A 23,014-nucleotide genomic window follows, 5' to 3' on the forward strand; every position below is an offset into this window, starting at 1 on the left:
TTTATATGCCAAAAAACATATTAAAAATTTAAGAAATCTCCAGAAATTGTGGAAGGTGCCCCGCACCCTATATCTGATTTTTTTTTTGGACCACTCTAATGTATGTATATATACATATGTCGCTAAGTGTATCGACTGCGATGAATATGCCAATCAATTTTGTTAATAAAGAATATACCGATAAATATCTCGACAAAATAGTAGGTACTATAAATCGACAGGGGGCAGCATCGACGCCTAGTCAAAGCGACCTCCAAAAAGTAAAAACAAAAACAGTTTTTTAACAGCGGTCGTAACTCGGCAGCGTATGATTCGATCTGTTCATTTTAAAATTACATAGAATAGTACATAAACAACGAGGGCACCTGCACTAATACGCATACAATTTATCGAAAATCTGGCTTTATCGTTCTACTGATTTCACACTTTTTAAATTTTAATATTGGAATTTTTATCGTTATATTTGAATGGGTTATACTACATAATTTATGCTAATGACTTATGCACGTGGTTTCACTTTTCTTTTAATATTGTGTTCAGGCCTTTTTTATTGGACTTATCACTTGTTTTCGTATACCCATCTTTTTTGGGTTTTCAAATTATTCCCCCAAACTACTACTAAAACTAAGTTACTCTTACTAAGGCTGGCATTGTTGCGACTGCTGTCAATTGACATTTTTTTGGGCAAACAAAAGAGCCCGGCCAGCCGTCAGTCGTAGCTACAAGTCGCCAGCCAGTCTCATAGCTGCCCATTGGGAAAGCCAAGCAGCGATTTGCATCTGTAATTAAGCGACTTAAAGGGCTTAGTTTAAAATTTGAATGGAGCTACTTGGATATGCATACACTTACTTAGTGGCGGACTTAGCATTTCTGTTTGCAAGTACGACGCAATTGGCCATCGCCTTTTGTTCGAAAATTCGGAGCAGCATCTTTAAAGGGCTCTTCATGGTAACCACCATTCACAATGCCTTTGTAGTTGTTCTTGCTTTTCGCAGCCGTTTAATGTCAGACTAAATTTGCATGTCTTACAAAATGTTTAAGCGATGCTGCTAATTTTAAATTAGAGCATTTGCATTATGATGGATTTGTTTGGCTGAAATGACAGTGGCTCCGGGAAAAAAAACACTAAAACTACAACAAAAACTACTGCTGTCGGCAATTCCCGGGCGTTTGTTTGTAAGTAAATATGTATGGGTGTGCGAATAACTAGCACGCATGGTAACCGGTTCCGGTGACAAAACGTGTGAATGTCATTAACCAGCCAGTGGAGCTATGCTATACATATGTATGTACATATTTATGTCTGCCAGTACATAAAGCACTAGGTGATTAAATGCTGCTGTTGATGTGATTATCTCCAAAAAGAAATAGAAAAGCAAAAAAAAAAAAACGAGCGCAAAAAATATTTCTTAAAAAACAGTCGGCAAATAAGTGGTTAACAATTTAATTTGCGTTTAATTGCAAGCGTTTAGTTGTTTGTGATTTAATGAAACTGACCTATAGCCTTTTGACAAAACAGCACTAAAATCGTAATTCAAATTAAATAAAGTACCATTGTAAGCTAAAACTACTATATGAATTTTAAAATTTTTTGTTTTTGTATTTCCTTTTTTTAGTTATGATTGTGCTTGGGGCGATTTTTATTTTATTTATTTTTTTTAATTTTAACAAAATTTAAGTATTGGAAATATGTACTTGAAAAATTGTGAAAAGGTGGCGAAATCGTAAAAAATCCATAAATTTATATGAGCATATGAGCAAATAATACGAGTTGTTGCATTTTTGGACAAATACCATTTAAACCTAAGCACAAAATTTTATAGAATACTGAAAATTCATCAAAATTTCAAACTTTTTTCTCAGAAGTGACTTCATTCTATTTTATTGTAACAAGTTGCAAGTGGCAAAAAATTACCGTTGATTTTTTAGAATTTTTTCGCTGAAGGTGCTGCGCTTCTCTTCACATAAAAATAAATTGTGTTTATTCGTTATATGGAAGCAAATGCGACGAAAAATTTTAAAAAATCAACTTTAATTTTTAGCTGCTTGAAACTTGCATGATGTTACACTGACGGTGGCAATTAATATCGATTGTGTACCGCTGCCACTGAATTTTAAAATATGTAAATATTTTAAAAATTTTAAAAGAGCACTTACAAGGGGAAAATTATAAGTAAAGTGGTAAATGGGGAACGAAAAATTTAGGTACTTAGGCGAATTGGGTAAATAAGCGGGGAGGTACTTAAGAGAGGGATTTTCTTCAGATTACATTAAAAAACTCATGGCGCCCAAAAATGTTGGTTACTTAAGCGGGTGGGTACTTAAGCGGGTTTCACTGTAGTTGCATTCACGTGCCTGTTAAATATTGAAAAAATATCAGCTTTTTGCGATCGCGTACGCCAAAAACTTCCAATGTAGGGGAATTTGAGAGAGCAAAGTGACATTTCATTTTGAGAGGAAGCTGTTAGTTTCTGCTGGAAAAATTTTTCCCAACAGCAATTTGCCAACAAGAAAACAGCTGATCGAAAACAGCTGGTTAGAATTTAGGCAAATCCCTAACTTGAATTTGATGGTTTGGAAGTTAAAATAGTAAAATGCGACTAATTAAACTTGTAAGAAGGAAGTAATTATTCGTTTAGTCAGTGAACTGTGTCAGGATAAGACTTCGGGACTTGTTTTCTTACGTTGTCAATTTTATACTTTTGAATGTAAACAAAATTTCTAAAAGCTCTTCGTCTAACTTGCAAGTTTCTGCAAATTTTCTGTTCGCGTATTATTTTGTATATATTTGTCTTATGGGAGAACAGATGACATTTCGCCAGAATGCTGTTGGACATTTTTTACTAACCAACATTTAACAGAACGGCTTTAACTGACGTAAAACCAGATTTTGAAAATTTGGCCAAGAGACCTTTTGAATTTTCTTTAATATCTATCTCACGTACATTAGAATAATAATAAAGTTAATGTTTTTCATTTCTAATAATAATTTTATGTAAATTTTTTTTTTCGTGTGGCTCGTTGTAGCATTTAGAATTTACATGTGGCTCTCTTCGGCCTCGGCCTTGCCCACCCTTGTTATATGTTATTGTAAGTTTACATCTGTTAAAGAATGAACCTGCATACAACTTTTTTTTTGAAAATACATAGACGATATGAGTTGGATAGCGGTCAATGATTAATGATAATAACAGATTGGCGCTTACACAATATGTTAGTGTTTGGCTGAGCTTTTGGCGCACTGCCAACTACTACACCACAGCTGTCAATGATTACATATTCTTATTTAAAATTTTTTTTTGCGATAAAATAGCTAATTACTCCATTTTTTTCTTTATTTTTTAGGTTGTCTGATTTAGAATTATATACAATACCGCAACGCAGAACATCTGATAGACTTGAACGAATCGCCCAAGCGCGACAACTGGAAGTGTCTAATAAGCCGTATCGAAGTAAAATATGTGAGACAACGCGTTGGAAAAACTTCTGCAACCTTTATTAGCGAGGCGTAAGAACAACATACTAAGCCAACAAAAAAAGAAAAAAAAAAAAAAAAAAAATACGGTTAACCGCATATAAACTAAGCAACAGCATTAAGATTGTAATTGTCAACCCGACTTGTACGTACATAATTACCTCAAACCATAAACCACAAGTGCAGCTAACATTTAACCGCTAATAACATAAACAACTGTTAACGGTAGTTTATTGTTGTAGTAATTGACTAGCGTTACACACACACACACACACACATTGAAGTACTCATGTTCTTGCAACGGTGGCAAATGACAGTCAGCGCGTTACAGCTGCCGCTGGTCTTGTCACTGTTGCTCATGTGTCACGGTGCCTGGACAAAGAGAACGACAAACGAAGCTACAGCCAAAGCTGCCAATGCAGCAGATGGTTTAAAAGTCGCCGCGTCGCCAACACGAGTACCCTTGGTAGCTGTACCACTGGTTTCGTCATCGGAAGCCACACTTCTAACAACACGTCGCCTGTTTCCGCCATCAACGTCCTCATTTACGCCGCGACGCCAAGAACGCGCACGACACCGCTATGATGAAGAAGTAGCGGATGTGGAGGTGGCGCCGCCCCCACAAGTGGCCACTTCTGCTGACGCCAAAGCGACTAAAAGTGGCCGCAATCTAGGCAACTTGCCGAAGAAGCGCTACAAAGTGCTCGCGGTGCATACAAATTGTACGCGCGACCTTTTCTCGATGCGCATCGATTTGAATCGCGATTTCCGTGGCCTTGTCTATGCCAAGGACTTTCCGTTGGAGTGCAGCGCACGCGGCAACGCACAACAAAATGTCACACTGCGTTTGCCCACATCCGGTTGTGGTGTACGCGCTGAGCCGCGCGCTGATGGCGTGATGGAGCTTTCGGTGCGCGTGATGCTGCAAATGGAGCAGAAATTGCGGCAGAGTTCGGATATCTTGCGTACAGTGCGTTGCAAGTTGCCGCCAACGGCAATGGGCATGATGGTGGGACCTGCAGCGGGCATGGTGGGCAAGCGGGCGAGACTCAAAGCGGGTGGTCAACAGCGAAAAGTTGCGCAGAATTACAGGTAAGTGGGAGTTACACGCGATGTGGGCTACGCGGAGCTAAAACCTAACTGATTGTTTCGGTTTTCTTTCTACCCAGAAACGGGCGAATGCGCACGCTTATTGCGTCACTAAGCAAGGGTGATAAAAATGACGCTACGACAGCTAACAATGAAGATTTCACCGATGCGCCACAAACGGATGTGCCTGCTGTTGATTTGAAAGAACACCAGCAACAGCAGCAACAACCAGTAGAAGAAAAAGGCCAACAAGAACCGGAAATAAGCGCGACCTCCAAAACTCCTGAGTCAACAGCAACTGCAGCAGTGCCCACGAATGCCGCTACTGAAAGCGGCGATGGCGGTGATGACGCTGCCGATAGCAATGCCAGCGATGGCGTTCGTGGCGCTTCAACCAGCACAGCCAGCAACAGTGCCACTCCGCGCGTGCGCATTTGGCTCGAGCTGGGCGGCCTTGATGGTTCCGGCGCGGTGGAAGTGGGCCAAGCCACAATGTTAACTGTACGCGCCATAGTACCAGGTTCGATGGGTGTGCGCGTAGTGGACTGCGCGGCGCTCGATGGACTGGGCGATTCGAAACAACAGTTGCTGGACGAGCGTGGCTGCACAGTTGATGAACAGGTAAGTGGGTGTTGGTAGTGTGTGTAGCTTAATAAAATATTTAAGTTAATGGAAAATTTTAGTTGCTCACCGATTGCAAAGTTAACCGAGGCTAAATCGAGTTTTATAATTCTTGTGCACAGCAGCTTTTCGATATACGTATGTATGCATGTATGTATGTATATGTGAGCCATCAACTCTTTTTGGTCACATTACCATCTGAGAAATGCACACTAATTTTGTTTATTTTTTCAACTGTGGAAAATCAATGACCTCGAGTTCGTTTAATTAAATAAATTAATGCTTTAAATTTTGTACTCGTATGTAAATACATTTGTACCTAATTATTCAAACGAATTATCCACTAAGCTAAGCTGCTGCGTTCATTATTTCTTTGCCAAATTTATTTATACGCAAACCCCCAATCTCTTTTTCTTAATTTTTCTAGCTACCGTTATTTTGCTAGAAGCCGTTTTGTGCCTGTGAAAAATTAAGGTGATTAGTAAAGCTTTCATCTAGATGTTTAATGATTAACTTTGCATAGTTGCTATTACGGAAAAGAAAATTAGGGAAGGTGTACATTAGAGCGTACCAGGAAAAAAATTCACTGTACACCACTGAGACTAAAGAAAAGCTTCTTGACATCAAATACGCAGTTCTAGTACTTACGCGCCAGATCTCAGTTCCAACCACCCTAATGCCAGTAAATTAAAGTTCTTCAAAATTAATTAAACTTTTGCTAAGGAACTATTTTCATTATTCCAGGTAGGTGTCACCGAAAAATGTACAACGGCGAGCCCTAGGTTCAGCCATGAAAAAAAAACTGTTTGCGAAATTTCCCTGCAAAAATACTTTCGACTCAGGGAGGGGTGTAAGTCGAACTGTTTTGGTTTGCTTTTAAGGTGGTTGTATGGTCTAATGAACATACATAAATACATATGTACAGGCATACATATGTATGTAGCAACATAGAAAAACAAACTTTCATTTTTAATTGAAACCTGTTAGCCCCCTTCTTGTTTTTTTTTGCTTCAACTTTCATTCTGAAGTTAAGCAGAAAGAGGCTTTGTAACTTTTGGCCATCTTTAATGCCACTGTTTCAATTGCTATTATTTGAATTAGCGTGACATTTCTTTCACAATTGTTGCATACAAATATCGCTACACACTAAATTTGGGGTTTTCATTTTAACTATTTTTTAATTATTCGTAGACACATCACAGCATGTTTATTGTATTAATTTCATTTAATTTAATGATTAACGGCCCAACTTTTATTATTGGGCTACCAATACGTTCAGAGCTGCATTGTAACTCCACTAGTTCATTTCTTTACTTATTTAAAACTCTCATAATAAGTTCTAATACATGTATGGAATTGTTCTTCACTTTTGTTGATTATACTCACTAGCTGATTTTGTTATGGTAATAAGATTGAAATGGTGCCAAAAGTTTTCTATAAGTAGTATGACAGACAAAATTCGTATTTAGTGCAGTGAAAGTGTGAAATTTCTTACTACATGGTTATATTGTTATTAAGACCCCAATATCCATTATAATCAAAAGTAAAAGTGACACGAAGTTAACCAGCCAACGTTTGTTCTTTGAAGCAATGAATACTTAAGCGCGTTTGAAGGAGGTCGTCTCCGAACTAATAAAAAAAGAGCTGAGAAATATAGTTTGTGTTATCGTCATCATCATCGCAATGATTCGTTGAGTTTTTTGAAAAATGTCTCAGAAAATTGTGTGTAACGACTCTCCTACTGATTTTCTAGAAGGTAAGAGCAATAGTAGTAGTATTTACAATATATCATAATGGCCTGGTACCCATACAAGTGTAATTAGGAGCGCAACGTGAGCCACACAGATGCCTTGATCTTGGCACCTCTCCTCAGCTTCGATCCATACTTGTATGTAGAAGTTCACCAGTGGTTCGTTCCATCTTCGGCCTATCGCCCTCTCATTGCTAGGGGAAGTGAGTTGCAAAAGAGCTGATTAGTGTCATAGTGACAGTCTAGCCACGCAGTGATCGGATAGAGGTATATGCTTATGGAGCTTGTTAGTCTAACAAATGCTAAGATTAGAGTAAATACACCTTTGAAGAAAATGTGCGACATGTTTTTACATCATCATCGCTCAGTGTACTCTGTTGTGCCCCTTAGTGCTCCTAACTCTATACATATCTTTGAAAGGATTCGCCTTTTTAAGGGGGCGGCATTTCAGTAAAACGCCTTAAAAGACTTTAGAAGGTTTAACTCTGGATTAAAAGAGAATACGTTTCCCTTCATTATATTTTTATTAAGCTTCTGTTAAAAGGGCATCTTAAATTGCACCTATGGCTGGATTATCGGTAAATTTTGTTTGGGAATCCAGTAAAATATAGCTTAAAAGAGAAAATGGCCTAACTCGATATATTAGTATTCTAAATTTATTAATTGAGATCTTGTCGAATTTCGAAATCACGATAATATTCTCTTTCATTCCTTATCTAATACGAGTATGTACTTAAAATCGCATTAAAAAATATAAAACTAAATATTCATATTTATAGATAATAAAATATCGTGAGAGAAATAAATGTTAAGAAAGAGCTAAATAGGGCTTTTCCGGCTAAATCTAAATAAAAAAAGCTAAATTTAGCTGAAGAAAGCTAAAATGGCAGCACTGCTAGTAATGGGAGTAGAAGTAGCAACAATGATTCCGCACCGTGCACGCCGCTTATTTCTGCTTCTGGTAATGAATTTTAACTTCTACCAGCTCAATCCTAGTTCCTTAGCTTCACGTTCGACTGTGTAGCCTATACATAATGTGACCAAACGTACTTCTTTCGGAAGTACAGTACTTATTTTTTGGCTCTTGTACTTCGTACTTCGAAGTACAGTCAAATGTACTTCTTTGCGATATTTTGTACTTCAGGAGGGAGATTCTGTAACCAGTTAGCGACAATTTTCGGATCACTATCGCATTTTTTGCATCAAAAAGTGCGATAGCGATTCGAAAATTGTCGCTAACTGGTTACATAATCTTCCCCCAGGTCCTGTACTTCCCCGATCTTCTGGATGATCGTCACATGGCCCGGGCGATAAATTCGTTCAAACCATTTAATTCGCCGGGATCGATGGCATCATACCCGCGCAGCTGCAAAGTGCTCTGAAGGAGTCGTGTAATTGGTTGGATCCTATTTACGCGAACTACATGAGGACCGGATACAACCCTAAGGCTTGGAGGATATTCAGTGTTGTGTTCATCCCGAAGGCCGGAAAAGGCTCTAATGTTTCTCCTAGAGATTTTAGGCCTATCAGTCTCTTCATTTTTGCTAAAAACGCTTTTGCTAAAAATACTAGAAAGACTGATAGACCTGTAAATAAGAAACGAGATTCCTCGTGACTGTCTTTCAAGAGCTCAATATGCCGTTTGCAAGAAAAGGTCTATGAATACCGCCCTGCACACATTGGTAAAGTGGTCAGAGAAAGCCTGCACGCATCATGCAGCAGGGGCCTTCTTCGATATCGAGGGGGCCTACAACAATGTCACTCCAGAGGCAATAGTCAAGTATATAATTATAATATGATCACCTATGTAGATGATGTGAAGCTTTTGGTTAAGGGCCGATTTCTAAACACGCCTTTTAATCTGGTTCAAGGTTACCTGAACCAGATGACTAGGTGGGCGATCAACGGCGGCTGTCGGAGAAGCTTAACATTGAGGAAAGGGTAGAAAAGGTGTCAGTTACCTTGTAGTGCTGTAGGGGAGCTATCCGTAAAAGGTGGGGTCGCTCGCCCAAATTGATTCTTTAGCTCTAGGAAACCAGATTTTAGGCTATATTGTTTCAAACAGCCCTTGTCTGATGCAACTCACTAGAGAAGGCAACACTTGTAAAACAGGAATTAGCGAAGCATTAGGAACCACACCTACACCGGCGCTTAACATGCATATGTTGAACACGGCGCCTGTGTATTGTGCAAACCGAATTGTCGCAGCACGAACTGATATCAGGCTAAGGGAAATCGGGTCCTTTTCTGACATAAAAAGGAAAAGAAGACGTTTCTCTGCTGCAGCAAATGTTTTTTATAGGGCACTTCAAAAAACTTTACCTCTCAAGGGCTAGTGATGGAGGTTCTGACAGGCCACTGTGCGATTGGTATTCAGCAGTCAAGAGGAAGATGAAGTGGAGTCGTCTCCACACTTTCTTTTCGATTGTCCACCTTTAGCGGGACTAAAATTTAAGCATTTTGGCTCGCACTTCTGAACAAGCACTGAGCTCTCATGGATTTCTTAATCGGCTCGCGGCGTTAACTTAACCCAACGTAACCTGTATTTCTTTGAGCTATGAAATAGTTGGTCACATTACCTATACACTTGCACTTCTGTGTTCTTGTTCAGCCATCAAAGGGCTCAATCTAGTCTTTTTGGTGTTTTTAAACTTAATTCATTTTTAATATGAACCCTTTCTCAGATTTTTTTTCTGTTTATAAAAAAAGTGTGCCAAAAATTTGCAACTACCTTCTGGAATTACTCTTTTTTTACATCTTTATTTTATGTGTAATATGTATGTTTTAAACGCTCGCTTATTTTCTGGATCAAAATTCTTCACACAATTATCTCTAAATGTTTCGCTCTACGGTACAAGCGAAAAAAGTATTTGAATCATGCCAACGCGCTGCTCCATACCTCACGGGTATTTAACGAAGCACTTAAAAAGGTACAAACTACAGTACATATGTTTGTATATTATATCTGTAAAACGGTAGATAAATAGGTTGCAACTAACGCTTCCACGCTATTTTAAGCTCGCGGTTACGCCTGCCTATAGCGCTTACCAGCTAACCGACCATGCGTACATACATACGCCCGTCTTCGCGCCCGTACGTACGCCTTTTTGTTGTTAGTTACAACTCTTTCATCTAATTATGCTAAATGTTAGAACATAGTTTTGGACTACATACATACATACATACATACATACATACTAGTTACCACTACTGCTGTGCATAAAAGTCACATTGTTGCTACGGTATTTAATTGCTGTTGTTGTTGGGTATGCGGTTACATAGCAATTAAATTATTCATCACTTTGATTGTATATTTTTTCCACCCTCCTTCGCAGGGCACTTGTTCTGCCAACAAGTATTTGCAGCTTGAGACACTACTATGTAGTCGTAGGGAAGCGGAGAAGGAAGCGTATGAAAAAAAAACAGTTGCTTGGTATTGTTTTAGCATCTATTGTTGCTATTTTTGGTTACTTGGTAGTGATTCTCATAGTTGAGTAGATTAAGAGGTCACAATAATTAGCCAAGAGTGAAATATTTTCCATTAGCATATTTGACACGATTCCGCGCACACACGCGAAACACAAGCGCGACCGTCTCGGCGGCGGCTGGATATTCATTACAGCGTATGCCATCGTTATACTACATACATAAATACTATCCCGCTGACGCTGAACGCACTTATTCCATTTGTTTTTTTTATTGTAGTTGTTGTTGGGCATTTAGTTCATCTGCGCCAGAAATGGGCCAACAAAGGTTTTATTGTCATGGCACAGTAACTTGCTAACTGCTGGAGCAGCATAAGCACCATGGCAGCATGTGACCCAGTGTAGCCCCGGCAATGATTTCTTGATGCGCTTCTAAAGCGCGCGCGCGGTTTTCTATTTTAAGTGATCGCTCAAGGCGGCTCACCTCAGCATTTTCTATCTATTCCCTTCGCTCTCGTAAGCGCTAGCGTAAAACTAATAGTAATAAATAAATAATTTAAGTTGCGCGTAGATGAATAGATTAAATGCTCGTTAGAATAATGAAGCAATAAACTAGTGACTGGCTACGGACGTCCCAGCACATACCGGGACTGATTTTCCATTCTCATTCTCGGCGCACAAAACCTTTTTACATACATTTGTATGTATGTATGTTTTTATGTTTTTGTGTTTGGGTTTTCATTGCTTTGATTTTCATTTTCATTTCGCTTTCATTTGGCGTTAGGAGGTCAAAATTGTCAGCGGGAATCTTAATTTACTGCTGCATCATGCCGCCGTTTTCATGAGTTTTCATTCATAGCCCCCTGTGCATGTGTTTTTGTTTTTGTGCAATTTTGTGACTATTTATTTCAATTAATTTTGTTTGTTTTTTCTTTTATTTTTGGCCAAGTTTCGCACGGTAAATCGCACCGTATTTACTTCCCTGTTTATTTGCGCTACTTTTAAATGTCCAGATGTCAACTAATGCCATTTGCTTTGACATTTGTGGAAAAGTGCTGACCTTTAAGAAAGATTTATTGCCTAAAAAATCTGCAAAAATATGGGCATGGAAAAGGGATTGAAGAAAAAACTATAGAATAACCTTAAACTGTCTTTCTTCATTAATTGATAACTATTTCTATCAACTGGCCGAAGGAGGTTGGAACATAATTTGGTAAAGTGGCGTAGCAAGTGGGTAAAATGAGCCTCTAGATGCTTTGATGCTTTAAGGTTAGAGTCAATAATCCATTTTCATTTCTAATGTACTTAGTGCCCAAAACTTAAGAAGGGTTTTACTTCCCAAATGTAGCTACTAAGATGCCTTGAACGCTAGTAATTAACAGTGTCATTTTATACGTTGTGCTATGATTGTCCTAATAAAATCCCGCAGCCAGCTGATGTTCGCCCCAGAGAATTCCTCAAGGTCTGGATAAGGAAATTGTTGTAATAATAACCGACCGAGTCGTAGCTCTTAAAGAGCAGCACTGTTCAAGATAACTGCCAAACTCGAAAATTGTCGGATTACCAGGCTTAAAGGCGCTTTTGGTCACCGTCGGTCCACCGTCGGATGGCCAATTTGAGCCCCATTTGTCCAAAAGCAAACCTCAGTTCCGTATCTGAGAGTTTCAGCCGACTAAAGACAAACTCGGTTTAACACCCCGGAGATTTTCACTATTTTTCCACTGTGCGAAACGTCGAAATATCCACCACGGAAGTCCACGGCCACTTTATTAACCATCTGGACGAACGAAATGAGCCTTGAATAGAAAATAAACGTCGATGGATTCGAAATCCCTTCTACAAGCCACCTGCTGCAAGAACAAGGCCCTAGATTCACTTTCTGGCAGCACTTTCCACGTCTTAAGCCATCAGGGTATCGGTAGCGAGGTACGTCGCTTAAGTATTGATCATGGCTACCAGCTTTACACGAAAATAAATCAGAATCGCTTAGTAAACGAACAACCCACTGAGTCGTCAAAACTGTCTGAATAACCTACAACGTGAAACGTTCGTGACTACCAATATACTCCGATTAAATTAGGCTTCCTACTCAGCTCCTACTGACAAACTACATATATGGGCTCTGTCTTTTTTCTTTTGCTCTGTAACCGCCTAAGCGGTTTTGGCCGAGTTCGACAAAGCACCAGTCGTTTTGTCTTCTGTGCCAACTGACGCCAATTGGAAATGCCAAGTGAAGCCAAGCCCACCAGCGGATTCCGAGTTGAATACTTTCAGAGCTGGAACGTTTCTGATATGGCCAAGCCAGCGGAGCCGTTGTATTTTAATTCACTGCACTTTGTCCATGTCGTTGTGAAGCTCATACACGTCATTAAATATACCGCAAAATCTTTCTCTCGAATAATCCAAGAGCCGGATGTTGTCATTGTCCTTGCTTCTGCGCCATATACTAGCACGCGCATGATGAGTGACTTAAGGTATCCACACACCTATGCGATTCTGTCGGTACGAATCTGTTCCGACAAATATTACAACAATGCCGACCATAGTTTTAAATGACACTTGTACGATTTTGCTGCAGCGATTTATTCAAACTTTCACAATTCTTCTTTTCGTCGTGCCGAAATCGCAGACTGCCGCGTTTTGAGAACGAAAAAGGTCAATAGAAGGATTCTAAATAAATCAAAATTGAACGTAAGAAAACAAAACATATTTGATATAGAAAAGTTAATAATTTTACTTTTGTTGACAAATATTTTTTTTAGTTTGTCTATAAATTGACAGTTTTTACTGCGATAAAATCGTTCACATGTGTGCGTACTTGCATTTTCGAAGCAGTAACGTCTGTAGCATCAAAAACGGTGCGGATTTGTTGCGACAGAATCGCATAGGTGTGTGGATACCTTTATACTTGAGAGTGTTGTTTCGTTATGCCGTTTGAAAAACGGAGACTACAACTCGAAGGGGGTGATTCTATTGAGTAGATGTAAACGAAAGGAAAAACGCAAAACTTAAGAAAAAACCTTGCCGATCACCCCATGTTGGAATTATTTGGACTTCTCTGAGCTCTTAACTGCAGTTAAGCCTTTGATGGAAATATGCTATTAAACTATGCTTATGGATTCCATTTTCTACTGAGTACCTTAAAACCAGAGTCCTATCAATGATGGCCATTGGGACATGGGAAAGGAATCAGTGAGTACTGATCTAAAGAAGATTTTACCACATTCAAGGGTAACACAAAGCTTCGATTCAAAAATCACGCTACCCTCGAATATAGTAAGAGAAGCATCACAACTTAAATTAGTATAAATCAAAATGGAGCAACAAGTATCTTTTAAAACTAATAAATATTCAGCTGAACTCGGCGTGAACTTCCGTTTTCCCTTAGCTATTGTCTGTGACACCAATGCCATGTATTTTCACAGTTTGTATTGTATTTCGCTGTATTAAATCATAGCCGCCTACCTAGGTGCCTTCATTTCCGACAACGTAAGTGAATCTGCTTGTACTTGCGTGTATCGAATGGCGCGCTTTTGTTGATTTTTTCTTCTTAATTTACTTAACGCTTTTTCCTAATATAAAGCGTGATTTTTTCACACATCAATTACGCTTGGCAAAGCAAAAGCAACTCAGACTCCAAAGTAATAATATACCCGTGCATATGTATGTATGTAATTTACACCCGCTGTGTAGGTACATATGTATATACATATGTATATGTAGTAACTACTTATTTGAATGCTTTTTTTTTTGCTCAGCTATGAGTTTTTTGTATCATGGAAAAGCATTGAACTTGACACATGTCTGCGTTTAGCGCAAATGCATTCTGCGTCTGCGCGCACCGCCCTTCTTGCTGTTACGTTAACATTTGCTCACACTTTTGTGAGCATTTGCGTTGGCTATTGTTATTATTTTATTTATAAATAGTTTGCGTTGACGCCACGTAATTTGATAGGCCATTGACGTACTATGCATTCAATTACGTATGTTGATCTCTAGTAGTTAGTGAATAAAAGTCTCCTCTTTGTCTCAACGGAAATTGTTAATGTTATGTACATATGTGAGGTTGGTCCCTTTTAAGCTCTTTGAGTTAAGCTTTTAGTTTTACCGTCAAAGGACTTTAGAAAGCTTTGAGCTCTCAAAAGTTGTTTGTGCTTCTAGTTCAGTGGTACTCAAAACAGAGCCCGCGGGCGGAACTCTTCAAAGCGCTCTCTATATTTTATATGGACGCGCACAGAGTAAAAGCTCTCTCTGAGCATCACTGCAGTTACTGCAGTGTTGGCCAGCCAAAGCTTTTAGGAGGGTTACTAAACAAGTATACGGAATTCGATCTGACCTTTGCATAGCACAATTTTAAATTTCTTTAGCATTATCGGAACGGTTTACGATAAGGGTTACTTTCAAGTGTCAAGTAGACAAAAAAAAAAAAAAAAAAAAAAGAATGCGAAGAATTTAAAAATTGACAGAAGCTTTATTTACCGGTTACCAAATTTTTGTTACCGGCGCGCAATAGACCTGTTAATAGTAAGCATAAAAAACCCATGATTTTGAGCTACCGACTTCACTGTAGGGAACATTCGACAGCGTAAGCAAAAGTATATAAATCATGCTGAAAAATATCTTAAAAATCAATAAGACTATTTTTACTGGTAAAATTATTATACTTTTTTTTTCTTAGATCTTTTTAGTTACCCTCCCATTTTGTGCCAGCCGAAAATAAATTGTACAGATCTTTTAAAAGCTTTGGTACGGCACGCCTGACAACAGTGTTCTACAGCGCTGAAAGTTGGTCATAGCCGGGGGTTGGACATAAGGTTGTAAGATTTCCAGATAGGATAGATTTTCTAGATATCTTGGTAGATTTCATCAAATCAGTTAAGCTGTTCTTCAGCTCAACGTCGAGCACTACGCTGTTATCTAAAAGTGTCCAATGCCATATGTATACACAAGAAAAAATCAGAATTTTTTTTACGATTTTGGCTGATATTGAAGTCGATATCAAACGTCTTATAGTATTCAAAATTATCGGCAACAATATATCGATAAATATCGATAAATATCTCGTCAAATTATTGATGAATATGTCAATAGGGAGTTATATAAATGTATCGGTCCATAAGTGTAAAGTCCATGAATAAAATTAGCGCTGGCGTTATTCTTAAATATCCTTATTTTATCCTTGTTTTTGATCAGTGCATTTTTTGCTGAAATATTCAAGAAAATAGTCCAATGATATGGAACAGATGTTTGAACGCTGCTTTTTTGCATGAATTTTTCATTATTTTCGATGCTTGAAGTTTTGCCTCAATTGTTCCATAACGCGACATCGCTTTTTAAACTGTCACACCCCTTATGGATCACAAAATCTTTCATCTTTTACAAGTCATGAATGTATTTATTTAATCCTTTGGAGTCATAAAAACTAAATATTTTTGTGTGAGGTATGTTAGCCCTACGAAATTTTTGATCTTCCATCGCCATCTTTTTTCTATAATTTTGTTCCAGTATCATGACAGTAAGAAGCCGATCACACAATGGACTTTCTGTGATTTCTGTGTAGCCCGGTTTTTTCAGATTTATCGTAATATATATAAAACAAAAAGGGATTTTTTTTTCTGCAAGTTTTTTCTGTTTTAGGTAACTTTTAAGGAATATTAAGAACATGTTGTAATTGTTTAAGCTTATTTTTAACTCGTAGTTCATGTCATCAAACTCCGAGCCCTGCTGATCTGGTCTGAGCTTTAGTGTTCATTTGAAGATTATCCCAGCAAATATTCAAGTATTGAAGCTCTTTGATGCAAAAGAGCATTACGAGTAAATGTATTTTTTCGGATTTACTTTTACATACGTATGTACATAAATATGTAAGTACATAACTACAAGTACTGCGAAGTTCATTAAACTTATTAACACATTTTTCATGGTGTTGATGTTACTTTACGCTTCATATAATGTAACTAGTAAAATAAACAAAGAAATAGCAACAGCAATAACAAACAATAGAAGCAATCCAAACCATTTTGCTTAAGGCTGACTGAGGAGGCCCGATTATGCAAAGCAAAAAAAAAAAACGTTACTAAAATCAATAAAAATAAATGGATGGATGGCTAAGCTCAGCTAAGAAACCGCTATTTGCATTGCATGCTGGATTTTCTTATAGCAATAATATGAATAATTATATGTTTTTTTTTAGATTAAATTGAATCTATGCAATTGCTTATTTTTCCTAAACAACTTACGTTCTTTTACAATTTCAGGTCATGCCACCGTTAAACAAACATTACAAACCAGTCGACGAGGGTTGGTCCAAACAACAACCGGACGATTTGATGGAGAAAACATTCACGGCCACATTTCCCGCCTTCAAATTTCCCGATCGCGAGCGCTTGCATGTCAGCTGTGGCGTGCAGCTGTGCAAGGGCAAATGTCCGAATGTAAGTAATTAAATGAAGTAAATATGTACATATGTATAGGAAATTATGAGAAGATAATCTTACGAAAATGGTTACTAAAATGGTTACTAAAAACTCAAGTAAGCGGCGCTTGAAAATGCTAAATAACACTCATGTGGCCACTCATGTGTATGAGGTCATTGAAGGGGTTTTCTATAGCCTTTGAAAACACAAAAAAAAATCAGCAATGAGAAACTATTCGAGGCTGAAAGTTTCGCCAGAAATCCCTTATAAACTTTGCAGTAAAATTTTATCCCGCTGTAAAAATTAAAAACCTACTTCGGATTTGAAAAGTACAACAATATAATTTAAAGCTTTAGATTAGGTTTCTTCTTATATTCAATGCTCCAATTTCTTCGACGAAAACCTTTTAGCGCTTCATAATCACATCTCTAAACTGTAAGTGACAAATTATAAAACAACAACACAAACATATGTATCTTGGCGCGAAATATATGTACGTCAGATTGGGAACCCAAAGATTATGATCTTTATAATAAAAATCATAATTTAGTCGTTATTTGTTCGATCAAATTTAACCGTTATTTTGTGATTTTTATTTTTTTGATCAAGAATAATTGTTATTTTTGGATTTTTATTTTTTCGATAAATTTTTGATCGCTATTATTTATTCTTATTTTTTTAACAATATAGTAACCGTTATTATCAGATTTAATTTTAGAATAATAAAAGTTTTTAATCGGTTATGAAAACTCAGTCCCCGTTACAATGGTTACAATTACGATTATTCTTGCTCGAAGTAATAAAAATAAAACGATTTTGAAATGATTTAAAAATAAATATCTTGATATTTAATAGTTATTTTTGGTTCCGGAATATACTCGTGGTGCATATCGCTCCCTTACTTCAATAGTGTCATAACTCGAAAAGCAAAACTCAAGAAAAACGGCGTTAAAGTTTTGTGTTTATATATCGCACACGATCTTCAAAAGTCACGTACACAGAGCTTTCATTTTCCCTTCAACAAAAGCTGGAGCTAATTTTTGTTATAATATGTTGAAAAAACCTAAGGTAAAGTCTTCCTTGCCCATATGATTAGCATGTGCTATTTCAGTTTTTCGCATTTCCTGACGTACGTATTATTTTGATTTGTGTCACCTCCCAGTAGAACTTGGGAGCATCGTACGATTGCTCGGTGAGTACTCCCTGGGGAGTATACGAATACTCTCCATTGCTCCGTATGCTTCTGTGTATAAGCATGTAATTTTGTATACTCCCTTTAACATTGTATGTCCTAGGAAGTAATCCCTTTTACCTCCTAAACGAGCAATCGAGGAGCACACACAAAAATATCATCCCACAAACCTCCCAGACGAGCAATACGGTAGTACTCGCATAAAAACATCCCCTATACCTCCCAAAAAGACAACAAGGGAGTGCACATAGAAAAACATCCTATATTCCTCCCGAACGAGCAATAAGTGGGTACTCCCATGGAAGGCATCGTAATAAAAGAGCTTTTCATTGCCCCACACAAAAGCTAGAAGATTTTGCTATTTGCGCAATCCATTTATTTAATTTTTTAAACACATGTTTGTATACAATATTAAAAGATCTTAACTGATACCTATAAGTACGAGATCAGACAAAATATAAATAATACTTATTACATTATTGATTAATTTTGGAATTCCTGTTGCGAACAAGTGCATTAAAAGTAAAACAGAATAATAATAAAACGGTAAGATAACTACATGATGTCCCGGGTGTCAGGGATGCGTGGGTGTTCAGGAGTTCACGCAAATAGGGCAGGTGTATAAAACTTTCTTGTTTTAATGTGTAGGTGACTTTGCCCATCTGATATCTTTGCCACCCAGTAAAAGATCTGGACCGGCGTGATATGAACGTTAAAACCATGGAGTCATGCGTAAGTGCTGACGCTCCTAATAATTTTCCAAATCTGAAAAGTATTTAGCGGTATCTAATACAATATTTAATAAATTTAAACAAAAGTTGCAACACATACCGACGGACCTTCATTTAAATAGCACACATTAAATTATTGCATCCTCCTTATGTTGTTTCTATATGAAATATTTTCTGTAGTTTTCCTTATGATAAATTTTTCCAATAACACAAAAAAGCGAGTAATAACGGAGTACAAAACCGACAAATCTCAGTTATAGCTCCGAAATCATTCCTCAGCGAGTATTATTTTATTGCTCACTTGGGAGATCTCCCGTTTGGCTCCTAAACGAGTACAAATTCGACAAAAATCGTTTATTGCTCAAAAATCATGCCTCTGGGAGTATTCGTTTGTTGCTCGCTTAGGATATCTCCTATTTGACTCCTAAGCAAGTTATAATGGAGTTCAAAACCGACAAATCTCTCCTATTGATCCGAAATCAGGACAAAGGGAGTACTCTTTTATTCCTCACATTGGGAGATCTCCCTTCAAGTTCTAGTGGGCTTTGAAGATCGTGTGCGATATACTCGTATAATAATCGATACAGCTATGAAATTGTTATATAACATAGAACAAGAGTTAGCGGTAATTTGTGCATACTTAACTCAATATATATATATGTATATGTATATTGGATTATGACTAGGGATGGCAGCGATTAATCGTTTGATTAAATTAATCGATTATTTTTGTCAAATTGTCGACTTAATTGTATCGTAATTTTGTGTTTCATTAATCGATTAATTGTAAAATAATCGTAAAAATAATTTCAAGAAATATGATGAAATGACTAAGGCGGATTATCATCGACTCTTGGGAGGAAATGAAAACTGTTTACCCAAAACTTTACGGGCTTTCGAAAAAATACTGTCGTTTAGTTGGTACCTTTTCAAAAGCTGGTGCTAAAGGCACCGAGAAACGCAACCGCTCAACAACAAAACGCTTATCAAAGCTTTTGTTTTTGCAAATTTGGTTAAATAATAAATAATTATCGCCGCTAAAAATACTCGCTTTATTTTATATAAGGCTGAGGATCAGACATTTTTTTTGAAAACTGTTTTTGTGAATATCTACTCACGGTAAAAAAGTGCCTTAAAAATTCGATTAATCGATTACTTCTCGAAAACTGCAATTAATTGCAATATTTTTTTTTTGGCTTGTGACTAATCATATGATTAATTAATCGATTATTTAATTTTTTTGCCATCCCTAATTATGACACTTGCAGAAAAATTAACGATATGTACATACATATGTGTATATACTTACATATAAATATACATACATACATAAGTACAGTAAAACGATATTTCATTGCTATTGGTATCAAATGTCTTCAGTTATCCAAAATTACCTATAACAAATATTGTTTAATAAATCGATAAATATGACGATAGTTAGTTTGATACATGTATCGAAAACTAAATCGTTAAACATTTCGATAACAGTGTAATTAATAAATCGATAAATATGCCGATGATGAGTTCGATAAACGTATTGAGGAGTAAATTAATAAATGTAAATTAACAAATGTATCAGTTATTGATAAATTGATTGTTAAATAAATCGATAAGGATGTATGTATGTGTATGTATGCCTCTAAATATGTATTTAACTGAATAACGGGTTCTTTAAATATATCGATGATGAAATCGATAATAAAATTAGAGGTTATTATCTATTACCGATATAATTTTATATAATTTCTAATCGACACATTTATTTAGTGAATCTCCTAAAAACATGTTCAAAGCACTTTGCACTATTTGTTTATTCTGTTTGCGAATTACCCAATATCAATGAAGTGATACGAAAGTGAGGACACAAAATATTTAAAAAAAAACTCTGTTTCGTAATTATTTGCACGCACTTTACAGAAAACAATAAGTAAACAATACAAATGCACATTTGTGCCGCACACACACACGTACACATACTATTAGTGCAAATATTTTGTAATTAAAAGCTAAATTGTTTGTGCAACCTGCTTAAGAAATATAAAAACCAAACAAAAATAACAACAAAACCTCGCTGTGTGTAATTTTTAGGCTGTTTCACTTTTCGCGCGAGTTGAATGGCTTGCGCTCTTATAAGCAAGCGGATAGGCGGGTAGGCGGGCTGGAGTGCATGCGGGCGCCCAGCGAGGTTGACCATTTGTCTGGGGCATGCGAGTAACAAAGCGTTACACATTTTTGATTTAACAAGAAAGCATGAGCTATGTGGCTCTTTAAAGCCACAAAATCATTGCGTTTCGGTATTTACATACATACGTTTTAATAACTCTGCCACCTTTGTTTTTTGCCAGCCGTATTGCGTTCGAAAACAACTGAAGCCGCGCACATTATCCACTAGTCACTGCGTTGGTGTTGGCGTTGCGCACGCATGCGCATTGAAAAAATCGTTCACAGCGCACGAGTGGATGAGCAATGAACGTAGTGGCTAGAAATAAGCTTCCAAGCAGATGAGTTTAAAGAAACCCAAGCGGCGTGTAATAATTGTGTTGGCTGTTGTAGTTTTGTTGGTGGCTTCAATGTTTCTTACTTGTTAATTTGGGTAATTAAGTGATATGGTAGCGCGACTCGAGGCCAATTAACATGTTGAAAATGTTTGAGCACTTGCGTTTTTTATTTTATTTTTTTTTTTTTATAAATAAAACTTATGTAAACTTTCGATTTCATTTCGAATTATTACAGCAAATGTGTACGCAATTTAAATGCAGTTTTACTGAATATGCACTGCATTTTTTTTTAATACATTTTTTCATTGCAGGTAAATTGTCGCAGCTCGGAGCCGTTACAGCTGAGCGCTGATAAGCATCTAGCACGCATTGAAGTTTTCAATTCTTTGGCGGTGACGGCACCACAAATTGAAGTGGATCGATTGCGTTACGACCGTCGTTATAATATGAGTGGTAGGTGGACATTATTAGAGGATGCAAAAAAAAAAATAAAAAAATAAAAAATAAAAACAAAATTTGTAGGTTTATATTTAAAAATAAATAAATTTAATAAAATTGAAAGCATATGTTAAAAATAAATAACTAAAAGAATTTAAAGTGCATCATCAAATATGAAGGTTCATATATGTATGTTAGGGTGCATCACTTTTCATACAAAAAAGAATGTACTGTTTTTCTATCCGAAATATGAAATATACTGTACTTCCGCCAAACATTTCGTAAAATACTAAGACTTACGTGAGCTAGACCTATTTGAAAATACCTCTGAGAATCCAGTTTTTTGTCAATAAAACTAGTTTTTTTTTTTTAAACATTTTCGCTAAAAAATCGCCTCAGATGGAAGAAGAGTTTAAGCTTAAAAGGACTGCATAAAAATGTTTAAAAATTTTATCAACGCAATCAAAATATGTAATGAGATTTTTGGGGGTATTTTGAAATTGGTCCAGCTCATTCTAAATATTTTTATGAAATATTTTGGCGGAAGTCTTAAAATATAATAAATTTTATAGTTCCGGTGGAAAACCCGTCACTAATTTTGGTGATGCACTCTAATATACATACATACATCTACATATGTACATACATATCGTCGATGTTGAACTCAATGCATCGAGATTTATGCATAAAAGCCGTAAAATCCTTAATAAAACGACAGATTTGTAAAATAATAGCTTGAAAAAATACCGCCTATCAAGGCAATGCCTTTAAATAAAAACCATTTTTTCATTCCCCTGTAAAATTTGAGTGCGGTTTTGCAATTGGTCGATGCAAAAACATCGACGATATGTATATTTTTTGGGTTGAAAGAAAGTTAAATACATATGTAAATAAACAATCAGCTCAATATATGTATTTAATGAGGTTAAATTAATTTTAACTAAATTGAGTTTAATTTAATGTATACATTTTATTTCAGTTTTATTTATTCTATTATTTTTTTGCATTTCATTTATTTATTTATTTTTTATTTTTTGCATTTTATTTATTTATTTTATACATTTCATTTATTTATTTTTTTATTTTTGTCTTCCTCCCCTCAGCCGAAGAGTATCCGCCACACATTCGCCAAATCCACAGCGATGGCACACTCTGCCTCTCCGTTTCCAAGCTGGCCCTCTCCTTTTGCGTACTGGGTCTCATCTTTCTAGTTGCCGTGATTGTAGCGATTTATTCACTGATACGCGCACGCCGTCGCGCCACAGGCAGCACTTGCGGCCTAACACCACCCAGCAGTGGTGCGGGTCATATGCAACGTGCAGAACTGTGCACATCGATGTTTTCGTCAAGGTAATTCTATTTAAGTATATATTTTAAAT

At 36.8% G+C, this 23,014-nt stretch overlaps 1 protein-coding gene across 2 annotated transcripts in view; it reads left to right on the top strand.

Annotated features, from left to right (window-relative positions):
• Window positions 1-23,014, top strand: part of LOC118748639 — a 37,793-nt gene that overhangs the window by 13,649 nt on the left and 1,130 nt on the right. For both annotated transcript variants that reach the window (XM_036483215.1, XM_036483216.1), the window contains exons 2-6: window positions 3,346-4,567; window positions 4,645-5,185; window positions 16,618-16,794; window positions 21,509-21,650; window positions 22,739-22,985. In XM_036483215.1, the coding sequence (XP_036339108.1) occupies window positions 3,765-4,567; window positions 4,645-5,185; window positions 16,618-16,794; window positions 21,509-21,650; window positions 22,739-22,985 (1,910 nt within the window). In that variant the 5' untranslated portion in view covers window positions 3,346-3,764. The remainder of the gene's footprint in view (window positions 1-3,345; window positions 4,568-4,644; window positions 5,186-16,617; window positions 16,795-21,508; window positions 21,651-22,738; window positions 22,986-23,014) is intronic.

This window comes from Rhagoletis pomonella, unplaced genomic scaffold (genome assembly GCF_013731165.1).
Source record: "Rhagoletis pomonella isolate Grant_MI unplaced genomic scaffold, Rhpom_1.0 Rhpom_scaffold_00013, whole genome shotgun sequence".
In the NCBI taxonomy this organism is placed as follows: domain Eukaryota; kingdom Metazoa; phylum Arthropoda; class Insecta; order Diptera; family Tephritidae; genus Rhagoletis; species Rhagoletis pomonella.